The 24,059-nt window shown below is 44.9% G+C and overlaps 1 protein-coding gene across 3 annotated transcripts in view; it reads left to right on the forward strand.

The window, feature by feature from the left end:
• The window catches only part of JHY (junctional cadherin complex regulator), a 58,568-nt gene that overhangs the window by 5,206 nt on the left and 29,303 nt on the right, over nt 1-24,059 (forward strand). For all 3 annotated transcript variants that reach the window (XM_047071769.1, XM_047071770.1, XM_047071771.1), the window contains exon 2: nt 8,629-9,145. In XM_047071769.1, coding sequence (XP_046927725.1) covers nt 8,629-9,145 — 517 coding nt within the window. The remainder of the gene's footprint in view (nt 1-8,628; nt 9,146-24,059) is intronic.

Below are 24,059 nucleotides of genomic sequence, written 5' to 3' on the forward strand. Positions count from 1 at the left end.
AGAGTGCTGGGAGACAGAGTGCAAGCAGGGAAGTGGCAGAGAGAGAGACACAGAATCCGAAGCAGGCTCCAGGCTCCGAGCTGTCAGCACAGAGCCCGAGGTGGGGCTCGAACTCACGTGCCAGGAGATCATGACCTGAGCCGGAGTCACACGCTTAACCAACTGAGCCACCCAGGTGCCCACCCCCCCCCCCACAATGAGGAATTCTTACCCTGTAATACTCAAAACTGTCTAAAAGTAAGAAATGGATTCAGTAATAATCTGCATTTTTATCGTGCTGTGGTGTTATAGGATCTTCCCCTCAAATGCTTTCATAGGTATTATTTCTGATTACTAATACAAGAATCAGGTGGAGGGCTTAGAGCAGTACTGAAGAACCAAAAGAGACAGTGGGTAAAGAGAGACTTGGTAAAAAGCAAAACTCAGCGGGGCGCCTGGGTGGCTCAGTCAGTTAAGCATCCGACTTGGGCTCGGGTCATGATCTCATGGCTTGTGGGCTCGAGCCCCACATCGGGCCCTGTGCCGACAGCTCAGAGCCTGGAGCCTGCTTTGCATTCTGTGTCTCCCTCTCTCTCTGCCCCTCCCCTGCTGGTGCTCTGTCTCTCAAAAAATAAATGTTAAAAAAAAAAAAAAAGGAGCAAAACTCATCATCTCATTTCCCCTCAAATTTCCCAGGCTGTTTTGGGGAACACACTGGAAATATTAAGCTGAGGGCAGACTTTCTTTCACAGGTGGTGTAGAGATTCCCGCCCCCCATTAGTAGAGTAAGGATGACACCCGAGGGCACGTTTAACATGCTAGTGTTACTAAGAACATTGTGAGAGATTCCAGGAGCCCACTCATCCCTGTTGGTCTCTAGAAACATTCACCCATGTTCATTTTTATTGACTTTATTGGATAGATTTTCAATTTAAGGACATCGGTTGGCCAACCACTTAAAATATATTACACTGCCTTCCTTACTCCACACAGTATTTGGGGGAACAGCTACTAGCATTTTTGTTGTTTCTGATCACGTGGGAGTGGCTGTTATCAGAGAAGTGACTTTTTGCCGTAGGTATTAGTCATTTGTTTTCTTTTCATCCGTTTGTTCAGAAACTCTACTGTAGTTAAACCTCGGTGCCCTCCCCCGGGAAGGCAGGGTGCCATCACAACGGATGAGCCGTCAGAGACAAAAGTAAAGAATGTGCGTGGGCATAGATTGTGTCCATTAAAGGCAGAGTCCCCGCCAGAAATGCTAACGCCGCAGTGCCCTGGGGTTTAATGCCCTCGGAGACCACCACCAGTTCTGGCTTATTTCAAAATTGGGATGCTTACTGTGTTAAATTAGTAAATAGCGAGTTCCGAACCTCACAAAGCAGAATTTAAATTCACATCACCTACAATCCTGTGAGTTTATCAAGATGATTAAGCGGATTATAACCAAGTTACTAAAGGAATGGCTTAATCCATGGCCTTTATTGTATTCATTTTATTTCTACTCCCTGGCAAGTGTGAAAATAAAGAAAGCTTTCATTACTATACATTTTGAATATATTGAATTTAAAATGAATGCTTTTTCCAATTCGTTTTTGTTTTTTTTTTTAATGTTTATTTTTGAGAGAGAGGGAGGGAGGGAGGAAGGGGCAGAGAGAGGGTTCCTCGCTGACAGCAGAAAGCCCGATGCGGGCCTCGAACTCATGAACCATGAGGTCATGCAAACCGTGAGATCATGACCTGAGCCAAAGTTGGACGCTTACGCAACTAAGCCACCCAGCCACCCCTCTCTTATGTACATTGGTGAGTTTAGCACAATGGATGCAACCCAATGAATAAAACTGGATTCTTAGAGCTGCAGGGCTCTTAAAGCCCAGCCTATTTTCCTTATCGTCCAAAGGAGGAACCGGGGGCCGAGGGCGGTGAAGAGATTCACCCAAGTGCACCCAGCCGGTCAGTGGCAAAATCTGGACTTGGGACCCAGGTTTCAAGACCTGTCCCTTCCACTGCTTTTCTCATGACATCACGGCTACCTTGCAGGTACAATGCTGTTAATATCTGGCATCTCAAAGACAGGAAATTCTATCTAAAGAAAGTGTAAGCACCTAGACATTTTATAAATCCAAGGCTCTGCTTCTAAGAAGGCAGCGTTTCTGCAGATTAAAAAGAACATCCGAGACCTGTACGGAAAATTCCTAGTGAGCGCTGTAACTCTCACTGACTGCGAGGAATTATGTTTGTAAATACTGGACATACAACATTTTCCTTGTGAAGCTGTAGGGAGGCTTTGTTTCACGTAAGTGATAGAGGTGAGGTACTAGGATTTTACACCGCGATTACAAACACACACTCTTTACAGCATTTATTTTCCTTTAATTCACAGATTGCCCTTGAATCAAGGCTGAACGTGGGGCAAATATCTGGTTATTTTGCCGCCATAAATCTGTTGTCGACAAAGAAGGGACTTTAGTCGGAATTACCCAAATTATATAATTGCTGTAAACAAAATCCACTCGGTACCATCCAATCCCTTCTCTTCGGTGTGTTTCTGTAGATAGTGTTTGGCCTTCAGTTCATTAAAGCAACATTCTTCCATTAAAATGTTTAATTTTTTTTTTTTTTAGCAGAATGCCTACATTAAATGAAATTTCCCAAACTGTAAACAACCTACTTGAAGTACATCCGTATAGTTGTGGCACCATTTTATTTCATATTTGCAGAAGTGATTTTTTAATCCTTTGGATTTATTTCATTTGATTTACTTAAAAGCCATTGATTAAAAGATGAACATGAGCCTAGAACTCAGAAATCCTTGGCAGTGATTGTCAGTTTTATAGTTCCTTAAAGAAGCATTAAAAACTTTACACTTAAACAAAAATTGAATTTGCTGTTCATATGCATAAAAGATTTAATGGCATATAAATTGGGAATAATTGGTCTGTTTAAAAGGATTAAATTAAACCTGAATCAATAATAACATGTGCAGTTTCAATTTAACTGCCTACTTAAAATAAAGTGGCAAATAAATAACTGCTAAATGATTAATAGCAGTGCTTTTATTCACCTCCTCAACAGGCAAAATGGCCAGTTATTGAATATTTTATTATGAGTGCCAAGGATGTTAATTGTGCTAGAAACATGCTCTAATTTTAGTAGGTTTTTTTTTTTGATCGAGTGCTATGCTACATGTGAGGCTCTTCATTAAATGGAGACTTGATTTTATTTTGTTTGGAGTACAGTAAGTCCTCGAATACGGTCCATGAAAGCCAGCAAATATCATGGTGCATGCATATGAGACCACCCTCCCCTGCCTCTCTGCATCCGTGTCTTACCTAGGCATCTGAAGAGGAGACCTTGCATCTGTTGTCTGAACAGTAACAAAAGAGTTGTGTCCGCATTGTCTGCGTAACCTTTCTAGCGAATGCGGAGGAAAAGAAGTGCATGTTTTGTGTGCAGATGATTACCGATGAAGGAGCACTTCACGCTCATTTTGTTCCCGCGTGTTGACCTGGACCACGAGACATAATTGAGCGTCTCTGCACACAAGCCCGGTACAATGGGGATCCTTCAGTATCATGTTCTGTTTCGGCCATTAGATGTGTTTCTGTGAAACAGTACAGCTTCCCATGCCCGCGATTTTGCGAAACGTAACCTTTCATTTGTTTCAACGTAGAGTTTCCATCTAGACGGGGGACCGAGGGGACACTTTGAGACAGTTGCGGCCGGCACAAGTGGCACAGCGTAATTAAGGCTCTTAGAAGAGCCACGTTTTCAGATTTAAATCTGCTATGCAAACATCATTAGCGTTTCTCTCCACACGATTGGTTCAAAACCAGTTTTCTCAGCCAAAGCCATTAGTTCTTTCTGACTTGTTTCCAAGCCCGTCGTGTTTTCTAGGTTCCACTTATAAACACCAGTCTCTCTGCGGCGTGTGATATAGTTCTACGGGCATTTAGGAACGGAAATTTGTTGAGGCCCGAAAGTACAGTTATTTCTGTAGATCTAAAGTAATTTAATTCTCCCTGTTTTATCTTCCCCCTCATCTTTCAGCAGGTTCTTAAAATACTTCACCACGTGGCTGAAATTTCTTAATCCCATCTCCTAAACTATAGCTCAAAAAGATTGTCCACGGTGCCTAAATCGTGGTTTAAAAAAAAAAAAAAATTGGATTTTTAAAGATAAGTGTTAATCCTTCAAGGCCACTCAGGTGCCACTTAGTGCATCACAAGACAGCCTTATGTTCTGGAAAGAACATAAGCCCCAGGGAGAGAAGAATCCCTTGAGATCTATCAGCAGGAAGCACAATACACAACACTGTTATGTCACGGTGACTGTGACACTCAGCAAGCAAAGAACGGTGACAGAGCTCACTGACATAGGCTTTCACAGCTAGCCCTCACTCTGTGTCAAGGACACAACTACAAGCATTCGTACGTATTAATTCACTTAATCCCCTCAACAGCGCTGTGAGATGGGTGCTGTCCTTATCCTCGAGTTACCGATGAGGAAGCGCAGAGAAGGTAAATAATTGGCCCACGCTCACACGGTTACTGGTGGCATCAGGAATTGTGAATACGGGCAGTCTGATGTGGGCCGCCTGTCCTTAGACGCTCTGCTATACCATTTCTCAGAACCAAAGTACTCCCTGTCATTATCCAGGCAGGAAAAGCACCACGGAGATGATGTATAACTGAGGAAGGTCTACGGTCGCGACTGCGGGCATAATGCCATCCCCGGCCGATGCTGGGTAAATACGATGACCGCTCTGAGCGCTAGTCTTACTGCAGAGATACAACCAGGGAAACCTTCATATCCTTCAAACCTTCATATCCTTCATATCCTTCAATCCTCAAAGACTACCTATTTTTTTTTTTTATAATAATAAGCACCCCTCAGCGTTATCGCTTCTTCTGTGGGTTTATCACAGGGTCATAGAAGGATAGAACTGAAACGGACTTTGAGGTGATCATCTAGCAACCGACTCTGGAAAGAAGAGGTTAACACGTTTTCAGTGATAAGCAAGGTTGTGCAGCCCCCCATTTTAAATACCCATAATATGCTGCGTGTTTCTGTACACATCTAACTTCGCCCTTGATTGTGAGAGCTGGCGCAGAAAGCCTGTTTCCTTTCCAGCAGGTAAGATCCACCGGCCTGCTTCTGTTTGCTCACCACGCTCCAATGCCTCCGCACCCGGGGAGCCGCTCGGCGTGTACGTGGACTAACTCGCTAACTCACATGAGGCAGGCCTCGCTCCGTGACCGCCCGCGGGGATAGCTGCAGGACACAGGCCACCGACCCCGTGGACAGGAGCCAGGGCAGGCTGCCGCGGTCTCTGTCCCGGCTCCACCACGTGTTCGCTCTGTGACCTTGGCAAAGTGACACAAGCTCTCTGGGCTTCAGCTTCTTCATCTATTAAATGGGGCGCGTGAGAGTACTGCCCTCACAGGGTTGTTCTAAGGGAAAAACTGGAGATTCGCCGTGAGCACTCCCCCTCCCTGGCACGCAATAAGTATGCTGCCTTCCCAAAGTCAGCCCGTCACATCCCACCCCGACCGAGTAGCCGAGCAGGTCCGCAAAGCGATGCGTCACTCTTAACGGAGTGCAAAGAAGGGGACTCTATCTGTTCGAAACACCAAATACATACGCACACCTCTAGAGACGATCCCTTCCCAAAACTCACCGCCTGGACTGTTCGAAAGTATTCGTGTCTAACACCTCTGTTCTCTAATTAAGTTACTTTTGCTCAATGAAAGCCAGACTCTCGACTTCACTGAGGTACATGCAGGCCGGGTTCCTTCGCAGAGTTCACAAGGCCTTTCAAAGACCTCCCCTCTGCTTCGCCCTGAGCTCTCCTCAACCTGCCCTCCTCCTGCCCTCCGCTGTGTCCGTACAGAATCCGTCATCGGGTCCCTCATCACGGCCACTGTAAACTGCCTGTTTCCTGGTCTGTATTCCCCACAAGGCAGGGAGCCCATCGCTGTGTCCCCGAGCTCAGTAAGTGCTCAGTAAATACCTGTAGAGTCACTGAGTGAGCAAACGAGTGAGGGAAGTTAAATTCTGTGAAACGGAGCGAATGAATGAACAAGGAGAGTTAAACGTTATGTTTTCCTTTCAATATGTACTGGATATGGGGAAACGGCACCCTTCTTCATGTAAAAAAAAAAAAAATTCATGGCTTTGCTGAAGATTATACGATTATATTGAAGATATAATCAAGGTACCCCTTCCTCTTTTCTTCCTTAAACCACCGCCGATGAACCCTATGTTTAACTCATTACGAACCAAGCCTTGAAAGCTTTCACTAATTTGGTTCCAGACAAGAAGCTTTTCTGCATGTTTCGAGTCTAATTTCCTACACTGTTGGGTTTTTAAAAGTTAACATCCGATGCCACATTTGTGTTGACTCGAGTATTTTTGAGGCCCAGTTATTTAAGAAACACCCGTTAACTCCTCTGTCCGTAGCTCAGGGTGGAGTATAGGGAAGGAAGGGTGACACTTAAGTCCCTGTTGCCCAGAACCTTAACTAGGTCAAGAGGCAAAGTTACCACAGTGAAGATAAGCAAATACAAACCCTTAATTATGACATAACTGCCTCATTTTGATGCCTATGCAAGCCCAACAAGAAAACAAAATATAATTTAGCCCTACTTACAGACCAGAGAGACTGGCTCAGAGATGACAGCATTCGATGCACAGATAGGTAAGGACAGACCCAGAACTGTCCAGTCCCAGGTCCGGATTGTGCCCTGCTGCACCGCTCCGTGTCCCCGCTACCTGCCCAAAGAGACCCACGGAACCAGGCGAAAGGCAAGGCCAAAACACAGTGCGTTCAACGTGACAAGACATCACCCAGGAGAAAGGTCCCCCTCCAAGCCCCAGAGGCACGTAACCCCGTGCTGCCTAGGGGGTGGACTAAGCTACACAACCGGATGTCTGGCTTCCCAACACGTGGGCGCAATCTCCCTTCAGGCATTTTGCTGGAAGAGCGTGTCATTTCGCTTCCCTGGGTGGAGAAAGAAAAGCAACCAGCTCCAAGAAGTTCTCCGTCTTAATACGTGAACCCCAAATTCAAAATGACGGTTTAGCAAGGCATGGGAGTTTTGTGGTGTTGCCCTAATTTTTGCCTTACATCGAAGCAAAAGAAATCTAGGTCCACGTTAAGAGAAGTAAATTAGCCGTAGGGGCACCATTAGTCTGTTTACCCAGCATAGAATTACGTCCTCTGTAAACGGGAATATCAAGTAGCATAAAAAGCCTAGGTGATTTACATTTTCTTTTTGATTAGAGGATTGCAAGTACTGTACTCAAGGAAGGAAAATCTCCCCCATTTAGCTTTTGAAGATCAAAGGGGCCATTAAATATGCCATATTACCAGCCTTTTTTTTTTTTTTTCTTTTTTGGTTAAGACCGGGAGGTGCTTTACAAATTGAGACTGTCAGGAGGAAAAAGGAAGACTTTATTTGGGGTCATATGCACGGATTATGGACTGGCCCATGTCCCTAAGGCAGGACCCTACGTTTAACCTTTGGCTGAAACAGGGCTGTCCTACAGCTTAAAGCGCATGCTGACCTGTCTGCTGTTCTGTGTGCATCGATCCGACCAATGAAAAGAATATGAACTGAGGATGAGTTTGGATTCTCAACATTTGGGGATCTTTCTGTAGCGCAGCTGATAAAACCTACAAAGACAGGGGCGCCTGGGTGGCGCAGTCGGTTAAGCGTCCGACTTCAGCCAGGTCACGATCTCGCGGTCCGGGAGTTCGAGCCCCGCGTCGGGCTCTGGGCTGATGGCTCAGAGCCTGGAGCCTGTTTCCGATTCTGTGTCTCCCTCTCTCTCTGCCCCTCCCCCATTCATGCTCTGTCTCTCTCTGTCCCAAAAATAAATAAACGTTGAAAAAAAAAAAAAAACCTACAAAGACAAAGTGAAAAGTAAAATCGCTTTACAGCAGGATGAACCTAGGCGGGTATTCAGTTGAGACGAATCTTGCTTTCCCTCACAAAAGGCGCAGACCGAGGAAAATAGCGTCCAGGCAGCAACAACATGTTCTTCCTAGATAAGCAGTCAAATGTGTATGTCACCAGCCAAAACGTGAAATCAATTTTATCTTCATTAGCCGAAGTACTTAAGGTGTGCATAATAGCCTCCCTTAAACAGTGAGTCACTGACATTTATTTTTCAGCTGTTTTTCTAGCATTTATAAATTAACCAGCCCCCACTTTGATTCTGTAATTTAATGAACTGGGGTAATTAAGACCTTTTCGTCCTCAGGTACAGCGTGTAAACCTAATCTGAGCCTCAGATAGGTCTTGAACGTATAGATAGCAAAAGAATGGCTCAGTAGGTTAAGCATCTGACTCTTGATTTCGGCTCAGGTCAAGATCTCGTGGTTTGTGAGAACGAGCCCTACACTGGGCTCTGCACAGACAGTGCAGAACCAGCTTGGGATTCTCTCTCTCCCTCCGTCTCTCTCCCTACCCCTCCCACATGTGCACACCCTCTCCCCGCCTCTCTCAAAATAAATAAACATTAAAAACAAAAAAGATAGTAAAGAGGAAAATTATAGGAGAAAGATTCAAGTAGGATAATCAACTAAGTATAATGAGTAAGTTCATTTTGATGAAAGACTTGACATTTTCCTTCTGCTTTGGGCAGCCAACAGCCGGTAGAGGATAAATATTCAGACCTGCGATACGACCCAAACTGGAAGAGTAAGAAAGAGGAGAGGAAGTTCTTGACTGTGGAAGGACTGCCAGAGTCTGTAGACAGCTCGACTGAAAATCTGACTTCAGATCCACTGTACCCCTCCAAGGAGACGTCCATGGAACTCCCTGGGGGAAAGGCGGAACAGAAGAGGAGCCCACAGAGCGTTGCCTCCTTACTTGGGAGTGAATTTTTAAGCCCGAACTATGAGCGCGGCACCCATCACAGCCAGCCATCTTCGGAGCTGAGCGACCGTGATCTGGAGAAGTCCAGCAAGCTCTCTCGGTGCTTGAAGAGTTCAAGTTCACATAATGAGGTTTTTCTGCCAGGATCACGTGGCCGGCGGCGAAGGAAGTCCAAACAATATTTTGTGGAAAAAAACAAGCTGACTCTGGGATTACCTACTCCTAAAACGGACTCGTATCTTCAGCTTCACAATAAAAAAAGGGGGGACGTTCTCTCAGAACAGGTATGTAAGTGCTCCTTTCTCTCAGAACAGGTATGTAAGTGCTCCTTTCTCCCAGTCCCTAGACTGGGACTTGCCCTTGTTTGAAATGGCTGGAGACCACTTCCTTTGAGATGGTGATGTCATTGTAACCACATGGCTAAGACAAATGTCCTTGCTCTTCTTTGAGGAATCAGGGGAGTTATTCCACTAATTCTTAAGAGCAAAATCAAAGCCATCAATGGCTTACAATGCTATAATTCAATTATATCCAAAATATCTCCATTCAAGGAAACAGAATTTAAAAAGAAATTTTTTTTTAATGTTTATTTATTTTTGAGAGAGAGAGACAGAGACAGAGTGCAAGCAGGGGAGGGGCAGAGAGAGAGAGAGAGAGAGAGAGAGAGAGAGAGAGGGAAACACAGAATCCCAAGCAGGCTCCAGGCTCTGAGCTGTCAGCACAGAGCCTGACGCGGGGCTTGAACTCACGAGCTGCGAGATCATGACCTGAGCTGAAGCTGGACGCTTAACCAACTAAGCCATCCAGGCACCCCAAATGCAGATTTTTTTTTTAACTGCCTATTCCATTAGATAAAATAGAGGACTGAACGTATGGTTCCCTGTGCTGGTTACCTGGTTTTCAACCCTCTTAAATGCCCAATACAACGGAGGTGACATGACAAACTCACATCAGAAACAGCAACTCACATACACAAGTTATTCTCAACTTAGATTTTAGATACATATTGTGTGGTAGTGGGAGAGGGGCAGGGTACAACATGTGGTTGTTTGGTCATCGTTTTTCATTCTCCAAGTGATTTTATTACCTTTCCAACCATGATTGATAATCACTACACCTTCCTTTATTCTGGGCAGATGATATAATTAAACTTTAGTTTCTCCATCTATAAAACTGGAATAAATGCCCCCCCTTTCTCATCTGATCATTTCTAGAATAAATTCTATCCCAGATGATGGATTCAAAATCTATTTCATGGGCACTCATTAACGATCCTATCAGCCCACCTCCTGGTGGACATGTCTGTGCACGTAAGAAAAGAAGGTCTGGGGCGCCTGGGTGGCTCAGTCGGTTAAGCGCCTGTCTTCAGCTCAGGTCATGACCTCACGGCTCATGGGTTTGAGCCCCACGTCAGGTTCTGTGCTGACAGAGCCTGGAGCCTGCTTCAGATTCTGTGTCTCCTCCTCTCTGCCCCTGCCCTGCTTGCGAGCCCTCCCTCTCCCCTCTCTCTCAAAAATAAATTTTTAAAAATTGTTAAGAAAGAAAAGAAGGGCCGGACCAGTATATCTACCATCCATATTGGGGAAATAGCTTGAAATTCATTACCTACTAATGTGGAATCATTTTCAAATAAGAAGGAAAGGGTATTAAATGAGGATGCCCTTAAACCCATTCCAGATTCAAACTGGTATTATTTACAGTGCTCTAACCTGTTCTAACCTTAGCTTTTCTTTTTTTTTTTTTTTTTGATAGAACAAGAGAGATGAGGTAGATGAACATTTGAGATTTTCCCTTAATTCAGAAAATCCTTTTATAGTCTTAAAGGGTTAGGGTCACATCCTTGCCTTTGTAACTAATAATAAAACAAAGGGAATGGACATATTATATTCAGCTGAATTATCAAAGCACTTAGCGGAATTTAATTTTGACCCAATTTTAGATGTTAACATAAGTTTCATGAAGCTTAGGTGGAATTGTGAATTTTGCTTCATTGCCCATTTAGAAATATAAATAGGGGTGCCTGGGTGGCTCAGTTGGTTAACCGTCTGACTTTGGCTCAGGTCATGAGTTCAAGCCCCGCGTCGGGCTCTGTGCTGACAGCTCAGAGCCTGGAGCCTGCTTCGGATTCTGTGTCTCTCTCTCTGCCCCTCTGTCACTTGCACTCTCTCTCTCTCTCAAAGATAAATAAACATTAAAAAAATTTAAAAAAAAAATTTTAATATAAATTCAACAGTCCAGTATCTGTGAAAAATGCTTAGCCAGTAGTTTCCCTGGACAAGAACAATATTTTTCATTTATTTTTAAATGTGTTCTCCAAAGAAGCCAATCTAGGAGAGGCAAATAATGAAGCCAAAGGAAAGAGTTATATGTCTACTAATAAAAGTGAAAATAGCTTTATTATAAACTCTTTAATTGCTGATTTTTTTTTTAACATTTATTTTTGAGACAGAGAGAGAGAGAGAGCATGAACAGGGGAGGGTCAGAGAAAAAGGGAGACACAGAATCTGAAACGGGCTCCAGGCTCCGAGCTGTCAGCACAGAGCCCGACGCGGGGCTCGAACCCACGGACCGTGAGATCATGATCTGAGCCGAAGTTGGACGCTCAATTGACTGAGCCACCCAGGCGCCCCTAACTGCTGATTTCTTAATTGCTAATTTTTCTTAGTAGTTGTAACTTAATTTACAGACAACATTGGGGTGAATTGACTGTCAGTGATTCCACAGCATAATTCTGTGTTATGCCAGTGAGGAAGCTTCAAAGCATTTTTGGCCCGCTCAATCTTTAAGCTCATGAATTAGTCTTTGAAGTGGCCATTGACCTTGTCTGCCACTTGGTCCAGGTTTAAATGTCGAAGGGCTTGTTTATAATTATAATCGAAAGTGTTTCTTCATCATTTCCCAACATATATTTCCTTCATCTTACTCCATTTAAAAAAAAAAAAAAGGTAGCAATTTAAAAATAAACAGGCTAGAAATCAGTTTGACCTAACAGTGATATGATACGTGTAACTTGTTTTACTGAATTATAGTCAATAGCATAGAATGACGTGTTCCTTTCATTATTTATATATGAAATATGTGCAGGTCTTTCTGCCAGTAGAGATTAAAAGTTCCCTTATGGGCAAGAACTATGCTTTGGACTTATCTTTTTTTTAGCTTATTTATTTATTTTGAGTGAGAGAGAGCGAGCGAGTGTGAGCAGGGGTGGAGCAGGGAGAGAGAGAGGGAGACAGAGAGAGAATCTCAAGCAGGCTCCATACTGTCAGTGCACAGTCCGATGTGGGACTCGAACCCAGGAACCATGAGATCATGACCTGAGCTGAAGTTGGACGCTTAATCGACCGAGCCACCCAGGCACCCCACTTAGTGATTTTTAATCTTCGTGGTAATGAGCCTAACATACTACAAGGTCTCAGTAAATACATGGGAAATGAAAACTGAATCTCTTCCATCACCTCCAAACTTATTCTCTTCAGTATAAAGTTTATTTGAGGGGGAAATAGTATTTCCAGAGCAGTGGTTAGAAAGCCTCACTGGAGGGGCGCCTGGGTGGCGCAGTCGGTTAAGCGTCCGACTTCAGCCAGGTCACGATCTCGCGGTCCGTGAGTTCGAGCCCCGCGTCGGGCTCTGGGCTGATGGCTCAGAGCCTGGAGCCTGTTTCCGACTCTGTGTCTCCCTCTCTCTCTGCCCCTCCCCCGTTCATGCTCTGTCTCTCTCTGTCCCCAAAAAAATAAACGTTGAAAAAAAAAAATTTAAAAAGAAAGCCTCACTGGATATTAGATTCACCTGAGAAACGAATTGTAAAATGATTCTTGGCTTCACCCAGACCAACTGACATCTCGGGGTAAGATCCTGAGAGGCAGTATTTTTCTTTCAAAGCTCCCCAAGTGATTCTAATATTTAGCCAAGATTGAGAGAATCCTTGATGTAACGGAGTGGTTCAGGGGCACCTGGGTGGCTCAGTTAGTTAAGCATCTGACTCTTGATTTTGGCTCAGGTCATGAGCTCCCGGTTCGTGAGATCGAGCCCCGCATCAGGCTCTGCGCTGACAGGGCAGAGCCTGCTTGGGATTCTCTCTCCCTGCCTCTCTCTCTCTGCCCCCCTCTCTTGCAAAATAAATAAATAAACATTCAAAACAACAACAACAGTGGTTCCCAAACGTTAGTGTGCATCAGAGCCAACTGGAGAGTTTATTAAGACAGACAGCTAGACCTAACCTAGGGTTTCTGATTTAGTAGGCATAGGGTGGGACCCAAGAATTTGCATTTTCTACATGGTTCTGAGTGATGCCACTTCTGCTATCAGGCCCACTGAGAATCACGGATCTTTTCTTCCCCTCAAACTTTTCGAAGGCACTAATGAGCCACCTCAGGATCTTGTTAAAATACAGATTTCGATCGAGTAGGTCCGAGGTGAGACTTAATTAAGAGTGTTCATTTCGAACAAATTCCCAGGTGATGTCAAGGCTGCTGGACCACACATAAAGCACATACAGGGGTTTCCAGAGACCCAAAGTCAAAGTTGGGTACGTGAGTACCCACAGAGCATTGATGTTTTCAATGGCTGATAGGATTGTTCTGTGGATTTGGGAGCAGGAGGTTAAGTATTGGGCGTGGCAGGTGCGGAAGTTATTGTTTTAGATTAAGCAGCATCTATCTGGAAGGTTTTCATATTTGAAAATCTATTGTCTCCTAATTTCTTTGAAAAAGATGACAAGTGTCTTACAACTAGAAATACTGAAAGGACAAATGACACCTGTTGCCAAATGAATGACTTAATGTCAATTGCCATTACACAGCCAAGAAAACCAGCTTCTTAATACATTTTATTGTTGCAAGCATCCCTGCCCAGTTGAGTAATACAGGGTCTTAAGTAGTGTATTATACTTGGGAAGATTTGATACTAAATCTAAGGGGCACCTGGGTGGCTCAGTTGGGTAAACATCCAACTTCAGCTCAGCTCGCGATCTCATAGTTTTTGAGTTCGAGCCCCGCTTCGGGCTCTGTGCTGACAGCTCAGAGCCTGGAGCCTGCTTCACATTCTGTGTCTCCCTCTCTTTCTGCCCCTCCCCTGCTTACACTGTCTCTGTCTCTCTCAAGTAAATAAATAAACATTAAAATTTTTTTTAAAAAAAGTAAATCTAAGAAATTTACATTTAAAAAAGTCAACAGTTTTTGTAAAAAACAAAACTCAAAAAAAAGCTGTATTAAGTTCAGATGAAATCTAAAACCAGGAATAATAAAGAAAGCTCTGGAAATTAAGAATCATGCGAGAGGGGCGCCTGGGTGGCTCAGTCGGCTGAGCGTCCGACTTCAGCTCAGGTCATGATCTCACAGTTCGTGGGTTCGAGCCCCATGTTGGGCCCTGTGTTGACAGCTCAGAGCCTGGAGCCTGCTTTGGATTCTGCATCTCCCTCTCTCTCTGCCCCTCCCGCTCTCAAAATGAATAAACATTAAATTTTTAAAAAATTTTAAAAAAAGAATCCTGAGAGAATCTAGTACTACCACTTAGTGTATTATAAAGTCTCAATAATTAAATACTAGGGTAACATTTAATGCATATACAGACATTAAAAAGTGGTAGAAAGTCTAGAAACAGAGCCAAATTACATACGGGAGTATAGGATATGACACTACGATTCGATGAAGCAGGATCTCAAGTCAGTGAGGAAATGATGGCTTGTTCGATAAAACAAATGGGTAGCCATCTGGGCAAAAATGAAGTCATATCCATACCTCATATCATACAACAAGCTAAATTCCAAATGGGCCTAATATTTAATTGAAAAAATTAAACCGTAAAAATACTAGGTGGAAAAAAAAAACAAGAAAATTCTCCTATAACCTCAAAATGGTTCACAGTCCAAAATCTATAAAAGACTGAGAAATTTGACTACATAAGTATCAGAAACTTCTGCAGAGAAAAAGCCTAAGAAAGTCAAAATATAAAGAACAAAGTAGAAAAATACTTCTAATTCATATCATAGATGGAACACTAATATCTCCAATATACAAAGAGCTCCTAGAAATCAAGACCAAAAAATCCCAATATAAAAATACACAAAGGCGGGAATACATAATTCACAGAAAAGTTAATACCTGTATCTATGAAACATGAAAAGATCCCAACCTCAGTCATTAGGCCTCAGCCTTTAGGCCAAAACAGTACAGAATAGTTGGTGAGAGAATAAATTAGTATAACTGATATGGAACACAATTTGTTAATATCTATTTAAAATACAAATACATTTACTCCTTGAAAAAATAAAGCATAATGGCTAAGAGAATAGACTTTTGAGCCACGGCGGCTGGCACTGACACCTGCTAGCTGTCTGACCGTGGGCAGGTGGCTTAACCTCTATGTGCCTCAGTTTCCTCATCCTTAAAAAAATAAATAATAGTACTTTCCTCCCAGAATTATTAAGAAGATTAAATCAATGGGTTAATATAGGGAGTGTGCTTAGATCAATGCCTGGCTTATAGCAAACACTATACAAGTGTTAGCAATGATTATGATTTTTTTTTTTTTAAGTAGGCTCTGTGCCCGGCATGGAGCCCAATGCGGGGCTTGGACTCACGACCCTGAGAACAAGATGTGAGCTGAGATCAAGAGTTGGACACTTGGGGCACCTGGGTGGCTCAGTCTGTTAAGCGTCTAACTCTTCATTCTGGCTCAGGTCATGGTCTTACGGTTCGCGGGATCAAGCCCCGCACTGGGCTCTGTGATGACAGCACAGGGCCTGCTTGGGATTCTCTCTCTCCTCTCTCTGCCCCTCCCCCTTTTGCACCCTGTCTCAAAACAAATAAATAAACATTAAAAAAAGAGAGAGAGAGAGGCGCCTGGGTGGCTCAGTCGGTTGAGCTTCTGACTTCGACTCAGGTCACGACCTCGCAGTCTGTGAGTTCGAGCCCCTCGTCGGGCTCTGTGCTGCTGACAGCTCAGGACCTGGAGCCTGCTTCGGATTCTGTGTCTCCCTCTCTCTCTGCCCCACCCCGACTCATGCTCTGTCTCTCTCTTTCTGTCAAAAATAAACAAACATTTAAAAAAAAAGAGAGAGAGAGAGAGAGAGAGAGAGTTGGACACTTACCCGACTGAGCTCCCCAGGCACCCCGCAATTATTTTTAGTTGACCCAACACATTCCACTCCGAGGCATTTTTCCTAGTTAGGTATGTGCAGTTTTTAAATAAATCGTGTATAGGATTATTCATTTCAGCCTTACTTTTAATAGCAAAAGACTGGAAACTACCCAAATGTCTACTATTTGGGGCATACTGAAATTATAGTACATCCATAAAGTAGAGGACACTGTAACTGTTAAAAAAAAAAAAAAAAAAGAATGGGGATGTTCTCCATGACCTCTTATGGATAACTTATCAGGGCTTATTAACAGAGAAAGTAAAGGTGTAGAAGAATGGCACATACAGTGTAAGAAAAGTGAGGAAGAATAAAGATACACGTTTTGTTCGGAACGCATAAAAAACCCTGATAGGACTGGCGGGCGTTAATTGCAGAGGGTGGGGGGGGGTGCAGAGTGAGAGCACAGCTTTTCCCTTTCTATCCTTTGATAGCTCCTCTCTTTGGAACCATACCTATGGATCCACAACACACAACATCTTGTAATAACCCTCGTAACTATACACCCCCGAGTGCTTGGGGGTGACCTAAAATGCATTCTCTGCTTTTAAATAACGACTCCGAACCACCGACTTTTCGATTCAATTGCTCCGCAATTTTTTGTGTGTGCCATTTTTCACACATCTGCTGGTCGTACATTAAAACGCACTGGAAATCACCTTGAAATGCACGAGAAGATCTTTATCACATGCCGTGGAACGCAAGGAACGGATATAAAAACGAACACACACTAGAGGGCACCTAAGTATCACAGTCAGCCAGGAGCTTTGCTGGGGAGTATTCAAGGCTTAACTTTTTTATTCACGGTTTGTTCAGCGTTTGCCGGAAACGCACCAGGATTTGAGCCCATGTATGATCTATCATGAAAAGAAAGTGGGGTCTTGAAAAAGGAGCTGCCTTTGTGTCTTGATTCCAGAATGACTCTGAAGACTGATACAGGTGAAATCTAGCATGCTTGGAAAACAGCAGGAGCAGCTTTAGACACGCTAGTCCTCTCCTGTCCTTCCTTAGAAAGTACAGATGCTTTTCAAGTGCAAATACAGAAACGTTATTCAGTCGCCCTATAGCCTTGAAGCCAATGTAAAGCCCTGTAAGTATCCACTACCCATTTTGAAGGTCAACATACGTTTGTGGCTCTTGCTGCGACAGCAGGTCAGTCAGCCCCCACACCTTTAATGAGCACCAACCATGTGCTCGGTGCTGTGCTCAGCATGGAACAGAAAACAAGACACACACAGCCTAGTCTTCAAGGAGCTTACCTTCCAGTCACGTGACAGAGGCAAGAAACGTGTAACAAAATAATTTCAAACGCCAATAAAAGCCTCAGAGGATGCTGAATAGCTACTTAATAAAATGACGAGGGGGAGCCTAACCGGGATGGTTGGGTTCTTGGGAAGGGCTCGGAGACGTCGTCCAAGTTGAGGCGTGGACGGACGGCAAAGGGAAAACGTCGGGAGCTCTGGGGGACCAGCTTCGTTCGGTCTGTGCCAGCCTTGGGAGCAGCGTTCTCCCGTAGGGGCAACACGATGTCATGGGAGAAAAAAACAAAACCAACACAAAGCGCTAGTTTGGGAGTCAGACCATCATGGATTATACATCCTGGCTCCCCCGACGTCCTAGGTGGTGGCACTTCCTAGACATCTGAGCAAGGGATTCTTTAAACCTTACCTTCTTCATCTATTACGTGGGGTCAACGACTGCCTTGGAAGCTTATTGGAAAAAAAATTATACAAAGCCCCCGACGCACTGCAGACACTCAGCAGAGGGAAGCTGTTACCAACACTGGGCATTCCGAAGCCACGGCTTCTAAACAGATTGTTTTCTTTTTTCAGGTTACAGTGACGCAAAAGGAAAGGGATGGGGCTTCAGGTGGGATAAGAAAGTGTAGCTAAAAGGATAGCATGTAAATGCCCTGCCAGCCCGGTCGACGGCAGGACCCCCAGAAGACCGTCCGCGAAGCGGGCAGGCGGAGGGACACTTCACGCTTGCCATGTTGTAGGTCAGACTCAGACCCTCAGACTCGCACACCCTCTCCGAGACCCAGCCCCTTCCTGCTGCTTCAGTCTTAGTTACTTTTTGTCATCCTCCCCCTTGCATCTTCCGGGAGCTCGTGGCTCCCCGAACCCAGCATCTCCCCTGTGTTTCTGGCCACACTGATAGACGACCCTTCCCTATCTTGTTTGCTTAGGAAAACCGTACCCCCCTCTTGCGATGCAGCTCAAAGGCCTGGGCCTTGTACCACAGGTTCAGGGTTATTGGGATGACCGAATGAGATACTATGTGTGAAAGCCTTGGATGGGCATGTCGCCCTACATGTCTCTTATTATTGACATTTAATTTGAACTTAGTCTCCCACTAGAGAAGATTAACAGTTAAGTGATACATTGCTTGCCTTTTCCATAGTTTCAGCCTTAGCAAGACGTTTGGCTGTCTAGAAAATCAGGCTTTACCTTTAAATGATGATCATCTTTTTCTAAGCACATCTGGCTAGAAACGTAGAATCCCGTTCTAGAGAATTCTTCCAGTCTGATGGCATGTTCGAGTCTCACCTCTTTATGCTGGTAAAAACGTTTCTTCTACAGAGTAAGTACTCTGCGCGTTCATTGATTGGCCTTTTTTTTTTTCTTCTGCCCCGTGCGACCGCAACAAGAGCACTTACTTACGACAGCCTAATTTAAATTGAACTTTACGGTTTTGTCCAGTGTGTTGCTTAAGGCGTCTTTCCGCGCGTGCTGTTTAGCACTGGCTTGGGCTACCAGTTGTATGATCCATAGAGTGGCACTCCATTAACTCCGTGTGACTGAGGAGGGATCCACGAAAAGAGAACCTTTCCACGTAACGAAAGCATGCCCTTTCGAAAGCCAGAAGTGATCGTAACACGAGTAATCGTGTCTCAGGACAGCTTGCACAGAGGCGCCCAGTGTGCCCACCCCTTCCGTGCCATCTTGCCCAGGCCATACGGCATGGCTCTGTGGTACGGTCGGGAGCTGTGGCAACGGGAAGAAGCCGTTCTTTTGCGGCTGTCAGTATATCTGCTCTTCGGGACCTTCTGGCCCCGTGGCAAGCCCACAGAGTAAAGAGTGGGTACCAGGTAGCAGCTGCTGTAGTAGAGACACGTACGGCCCCGAAGGAACACAGAAGAAAAAGTGCGCAAGTCTGGCAGGGGAAGTCAGAGAGGGCTTCACAGAAGAGGCAATCGTTAAACAGATTCTCTAAAAAGCAGCAGAAGTTAGCAGGTGGCGGTGGGCGGAAAAAGTATTGAGGCCTAGGGAGTGAAGTGCAATGGTGTAAAAGCAATGAGAGGATGCTGGGGCGCCTGGGTGGCTCAGTCGGTTGAGGGTCCGACTTCAGCTCGGGTCATGATCTCACGGTTCGTGAGTTCGAGCCCCGCGTCGGGCTCTGTGCTGACGGCCTGGAGCCTGCTTAGGATTCTGTGTCTCCCTCTCTCTCTGCCCCACCCCCACTCGTGCTCTCTGTCTCTGTCTCTCAAAAATAAATAAATGTTAAAAGTAAATTTTTTTAGAAAAGCATTGAGAGGATGCTGTTTAGGTAGAAGCCCCCTGGTACAGTGGGAACCTCTAGGATACAGGTCAGGAATGGTATTTGGTCAATCAATCCAAGTGGCTCGGGTGCCTGGGTGGTTCAGTTGGTTAAGCATCTCACTCTTTTTTTTTTTTTTATGTTTATTTTTGAGAGGGAGAGAGAGTGTGAGCAGGGGAGGGGCAGAGAGAGAGACACAGAATCCGAAGCAGGCTCCAGGCTCCGAGCTGTCAGCACAGACCCTGACACGGGGCTCGAACTCACGAGCCGTGAGATCATGACCCTGAGCTGAAGTCGGATGCTTACCCGACGGAGCCACGCAGGCACCCCAAGCATCTTACTCTGGATTTCGGCTCAGCTCGCGATCTCAGTTTCGTGAGTTCAAGCCCCATGTCGGGCTCTGGGCTGGCCTAGCAGAGCCTGGTTGGGATTCTCTCTCTCTCTCTCTCTCTCTCTCTCTGTCTCTCTCTCTCTCTCTCTGCCCCTCCACCTCCCCACTCCTGCTCTGCCTCTCTCAAAATAAATAAATAAACCTAAGAAAAAAGCAGTCAAAGCAGATATGAACAATGATAATCTGAGATAGTTGATTTTCACGTAAAGTATATAAACATACGTTAATTCACCAACCTTTAACAGAGGGGCCAAGGCCTCTTCTGTCCGTGCATATGCTACCAGGGTATTGCGTCATCTTTCCTGAATCAGTCTGAGAGCTAAGATTTATACTTTGGATTTCTTAAAAGCAAAGGGAAAACTTAAAAAGCCTAGGATCTAAGAACATAATCTTTGATTTTGCTAATAACCATTTCCATAATCTTTTACAGCTTTCCCCCTGCCCTACTTGTCATTTTGCCTTTTGCTTTACTGGGTCATTCTAAGTTATTTTACTTAGTTTTCATGAAAATAACGACTCTCTGTTCACACACAGACTTCTCCAAACAATCTGACCTTCCAATGAATTTTATAATTTTAATAACACGTGTAATAGAAATCAATAGGTTTGCAAACAAATGGAGAAAGAACTGCTGGTAAACATACAGTTCAACTACCGGAGACAGAAATACCCAGGCATCTTAGAGAGCAGCTGGCCAGTCATGGCATCTGGCTGTGTGCATTAGTTGGGATATCTTTTTTGTTTTTTTCTAATGTTTATTTTTGAGAAAGAGAGAGCGAGCAAGGGAGGGGCAGAGAGAGAGGGAGACACAGAATCTGAAGCAGGCTCCAGGCTCCGAGCTGTCAGCACAGAGCCCGACGCGGGGCTCGAACTCACGGACCATGAGATCATGACCTGAGCCGAAGTCGGACGCTCAACTGACTGAGCCACCCAGGCGCCCCAGGATATCTTAAAGAAGGACTAGAGGGTATTACTTAATCCAGTAAATTGAGACGACGAATACTTCCGTGTTGCATGGGACTAGATTGTGTGGATGGGAGTGTAGGTATTTAGGCAGAGAAACTGGCTGGTGCCTTTCATGCAGGCCCTTGTAGGTCACTGTAATGCAGGGGCTCTCAGAATGTGGTCCCTCGATCAGCGTCAGCATTGCCTGGGAACTTATTAGCCGTGCAAATTCTTGGGCCCCATCCTATACTTCTTGAATCAGAAACTCTGGGGCGAGGCCCAGGAATCTATTTTATTTTTTAATTTTGGAGAGAGTACACACACAAGCGGGGGAGAGGGGGAGAGGGAGAGAGAGAGAGAATCTTAAGCAGGCTCTGTGCTCAGTGCACAGTCTGACACGGGGCTCCATCCCACGACCCTGAGATCAGGATCCTGAGCTGAAACCAAGAATTAGACACTCAACCCCCTGAGCCACCCAGGCACCTCCCCCGCCCCCAGCCATATTTTAATAAACGCTCCAAGTGATTCCAATACATGCTCAAGTTTTAGAATGCTGCGCTAAGGAAGTATCTTTTCCTCTACACGACGTAGAATCATTGAAGGATTTTAGTAAGGGAACAATTTGAATTATGTGGTCATCCAGAGGTCCCACGTCCATATTCTTAGTTGTGTTATATAGAACTCGGGCTGCTGGTTAATCGAACACAAAATCTCTTTCGTATTCTTGAAAACAGTTAATTGCATTGTTCATTTGCCTATATTTATTATCAGCTTATGGTGGGTCAGGCATTGTCTTAGGTACCTAGAATACATCACTGAACCAAATTCCAAAAAATTCCAACCACCGTGGGGCTAACTTTCTAGTAGGAGGAGACGGACAATAGACAGAATAGATAAATCAGTGCAAGGGAGAGAAATAGAGCAGAGAAATGGTGAATTTGGGGCTGGGGGGAAATTATAGTTTTAAAGAGGTCACGAAGGAGGTGAGAGAGCGCATGATGCAAACATTTGAGGGAAGAGTGTTCCTGGAAGAAGGAACAGCACATGTGAAGAGTGTGAAGGGCCAGTGGTCCTAGGCCAGGCGAGCAAGGGAAAGGGAAGAGGATGCCTACTTTGCACCTTATGTTGTTGACAATTGGCGACCCGGCTTCCTCATAAACCACAAATGTAGCCAGATTAACAAGTAGATTCTATGTGTTCTGATGTCAATGGAGAGTTCAGTGCTCAATGCAGATAGGTCTTTTCACTTAGTAATATTTACTGAGCACGTCTGTGCCAGGCACATTCAGGGTCACCCTGCAGTTCCTGTGAGTCATGCCGCTAGAGCTGGGACTTAGAGTCTAGAGGGGAAACGAACCTAATGACCAAGGTAAGACTTGTTACAAAAGGGAAAGTACAAAGTGCCAAGGCCATAAGCTCAGGTGCCTCTATTGGTAAGTAACCTCTGAGGAGTCAAGGAGGGCTTCCTGGAGGAAGTTATATTTCAGCCAAGGCTGGAACAGGAACAGTGAATGGGATTGGTCAGAATAAATCAGGTGAAGAGGGGTTTCTCAGCAAAGGATGGCCTATGTGCGGACCTAGACATAATGGTACATGTGGCCCAACCATAGAACTGAGAAAATACGGTGTGAAAAGACCAAGAAGTATAGGATGCAGGGCCTTACAAACCTTTAAAGATTAAGGACAACGGAAAAGTGCTGAAGGTTTGTTTTTTTGGTTTTTTTTCATTTCTTTATTTTTGACGGAGAGAGCACAAGTGGGGAGGGGCAGAGAGAGAAGGAGACAGAATCCAAAGCAGGCTCCAGGCTCTGAGCTGTCAGCACAGAGCCAGCGGGACCGGAACCCATGAACTGTGAGATCATGACCTGAGCCGAAGTCGGACATTTAACCGACTGAGCCACCCAGGCGCCCCTGAAGGTTTTTTTAAGTTTATTTTTTGAGAGAGAGAGAGAGAGAGAGAGTGAGAGTGTGAGAGAATCTCAAGCAGGCTCCACACTGTCAGAGCAGAGCCTGACATGGGGCTCAAACTCATAACCCATGAGATTATGACCTGAGCTGAACCCACTGAGCCACCCAGGCGCCCACTGAAGGGTTTTTTAAAGTGGTGGCTTAGCATAATTAGTTCAGGGGTTTTTTAAGCTGCGGTATCTTATAGGGAGAATGAATGTAAAAAATAATAGATCCAGAGGTCTCGAGGCCCTCAAATTCTTATTGAACACATACTTGTGAAATACATTAGGAAGTGATCGGCAGGCACGGAGAAAGCGGCCCACGGGAGCCAAAGTATCTCACGTGTATTGTCTCTAAACAGCTGAATAATTACTACAGGTCCCCAGACAATCCAAGTAGCCGTGCGACGTATCGGAGGTGGAGCCCCACCACGGCAGGCTCTCTGGACCGCCAGGCCTCCACCTGTTTTGCTGGCCACGTATGAACAGAGGTGGCAGCACCCATGTGAGTGGGTGGGGACTGACATGGAGCAGAATGTATGAGAAATAGGACAGAATTAATACAGCAGATCGCTCGTCAGCCAAGTTAACAAACGCTCATTGAATCCGGCGACTATGCACCGAAGGGAGGGTTTCAGTAGCAGACGTGTTGGGGTGAGGGCGGGCGAACGCTACATTTCAGAAATCAGACTCCTTGATCTGCTTTGATTTGGGCACGTGCTAGTTAATACCCTCAAGGAATAACAAGAAAACAAATTAATGGTGGGGCTCCCCATAAAGTTAAAAAAAAAACACACAACATCAAGGAATAAAGGAGCCAAACATCCAGCGATTACAGGACTTAAGGCTGATACGCTTTGCAAACACAACTCAGCATGTGTCGTGCAGATACGCTAATTCACATATCGCTCTTGGTTAAAGCCTCAACTTTTTTGTGCGGTGCCGATTCTGAGAACCTGCCTAGTTTCTTTGAGAGAGAAGCCGCAGCCCAGTCTAGCTCAGCTGTACTCAATCTGAGTTGCTTTCCTTCCTACAAACCCTCACTTCAAAGCAAGGAACATAATGTACAATTTTTTAATGGCTCTAGACCCAGGCACTCAGGCTCTCTGCTCTGCGCCTTACCTCAGTGTAAACACCTAATCAGGATTGCCCGCGCTTCATCAATAGCAGCCAAATGCAATTCGAGAACCACAAGCCTTTGAAGTCCTCCCGGCAAAGGCCGGTTTTCTAGTCTGGGA

This window comes from Lynx rufus, unplaced genomic scaffold (assembly GCF_022079265.1).
Source record: "Lynx rufus isolate CCGP_SWC_20201006 ecotype Redwood Valley unplaced genomic scaffold, mLynRuf1.p SCAF_9, whole genome shotgun sequence".
Lineage (NCBI taxonomy): Eukaryota > Metazoa > Chordata > Mammalia > Carnivora > Felidae > Lynx > Lynx rufus.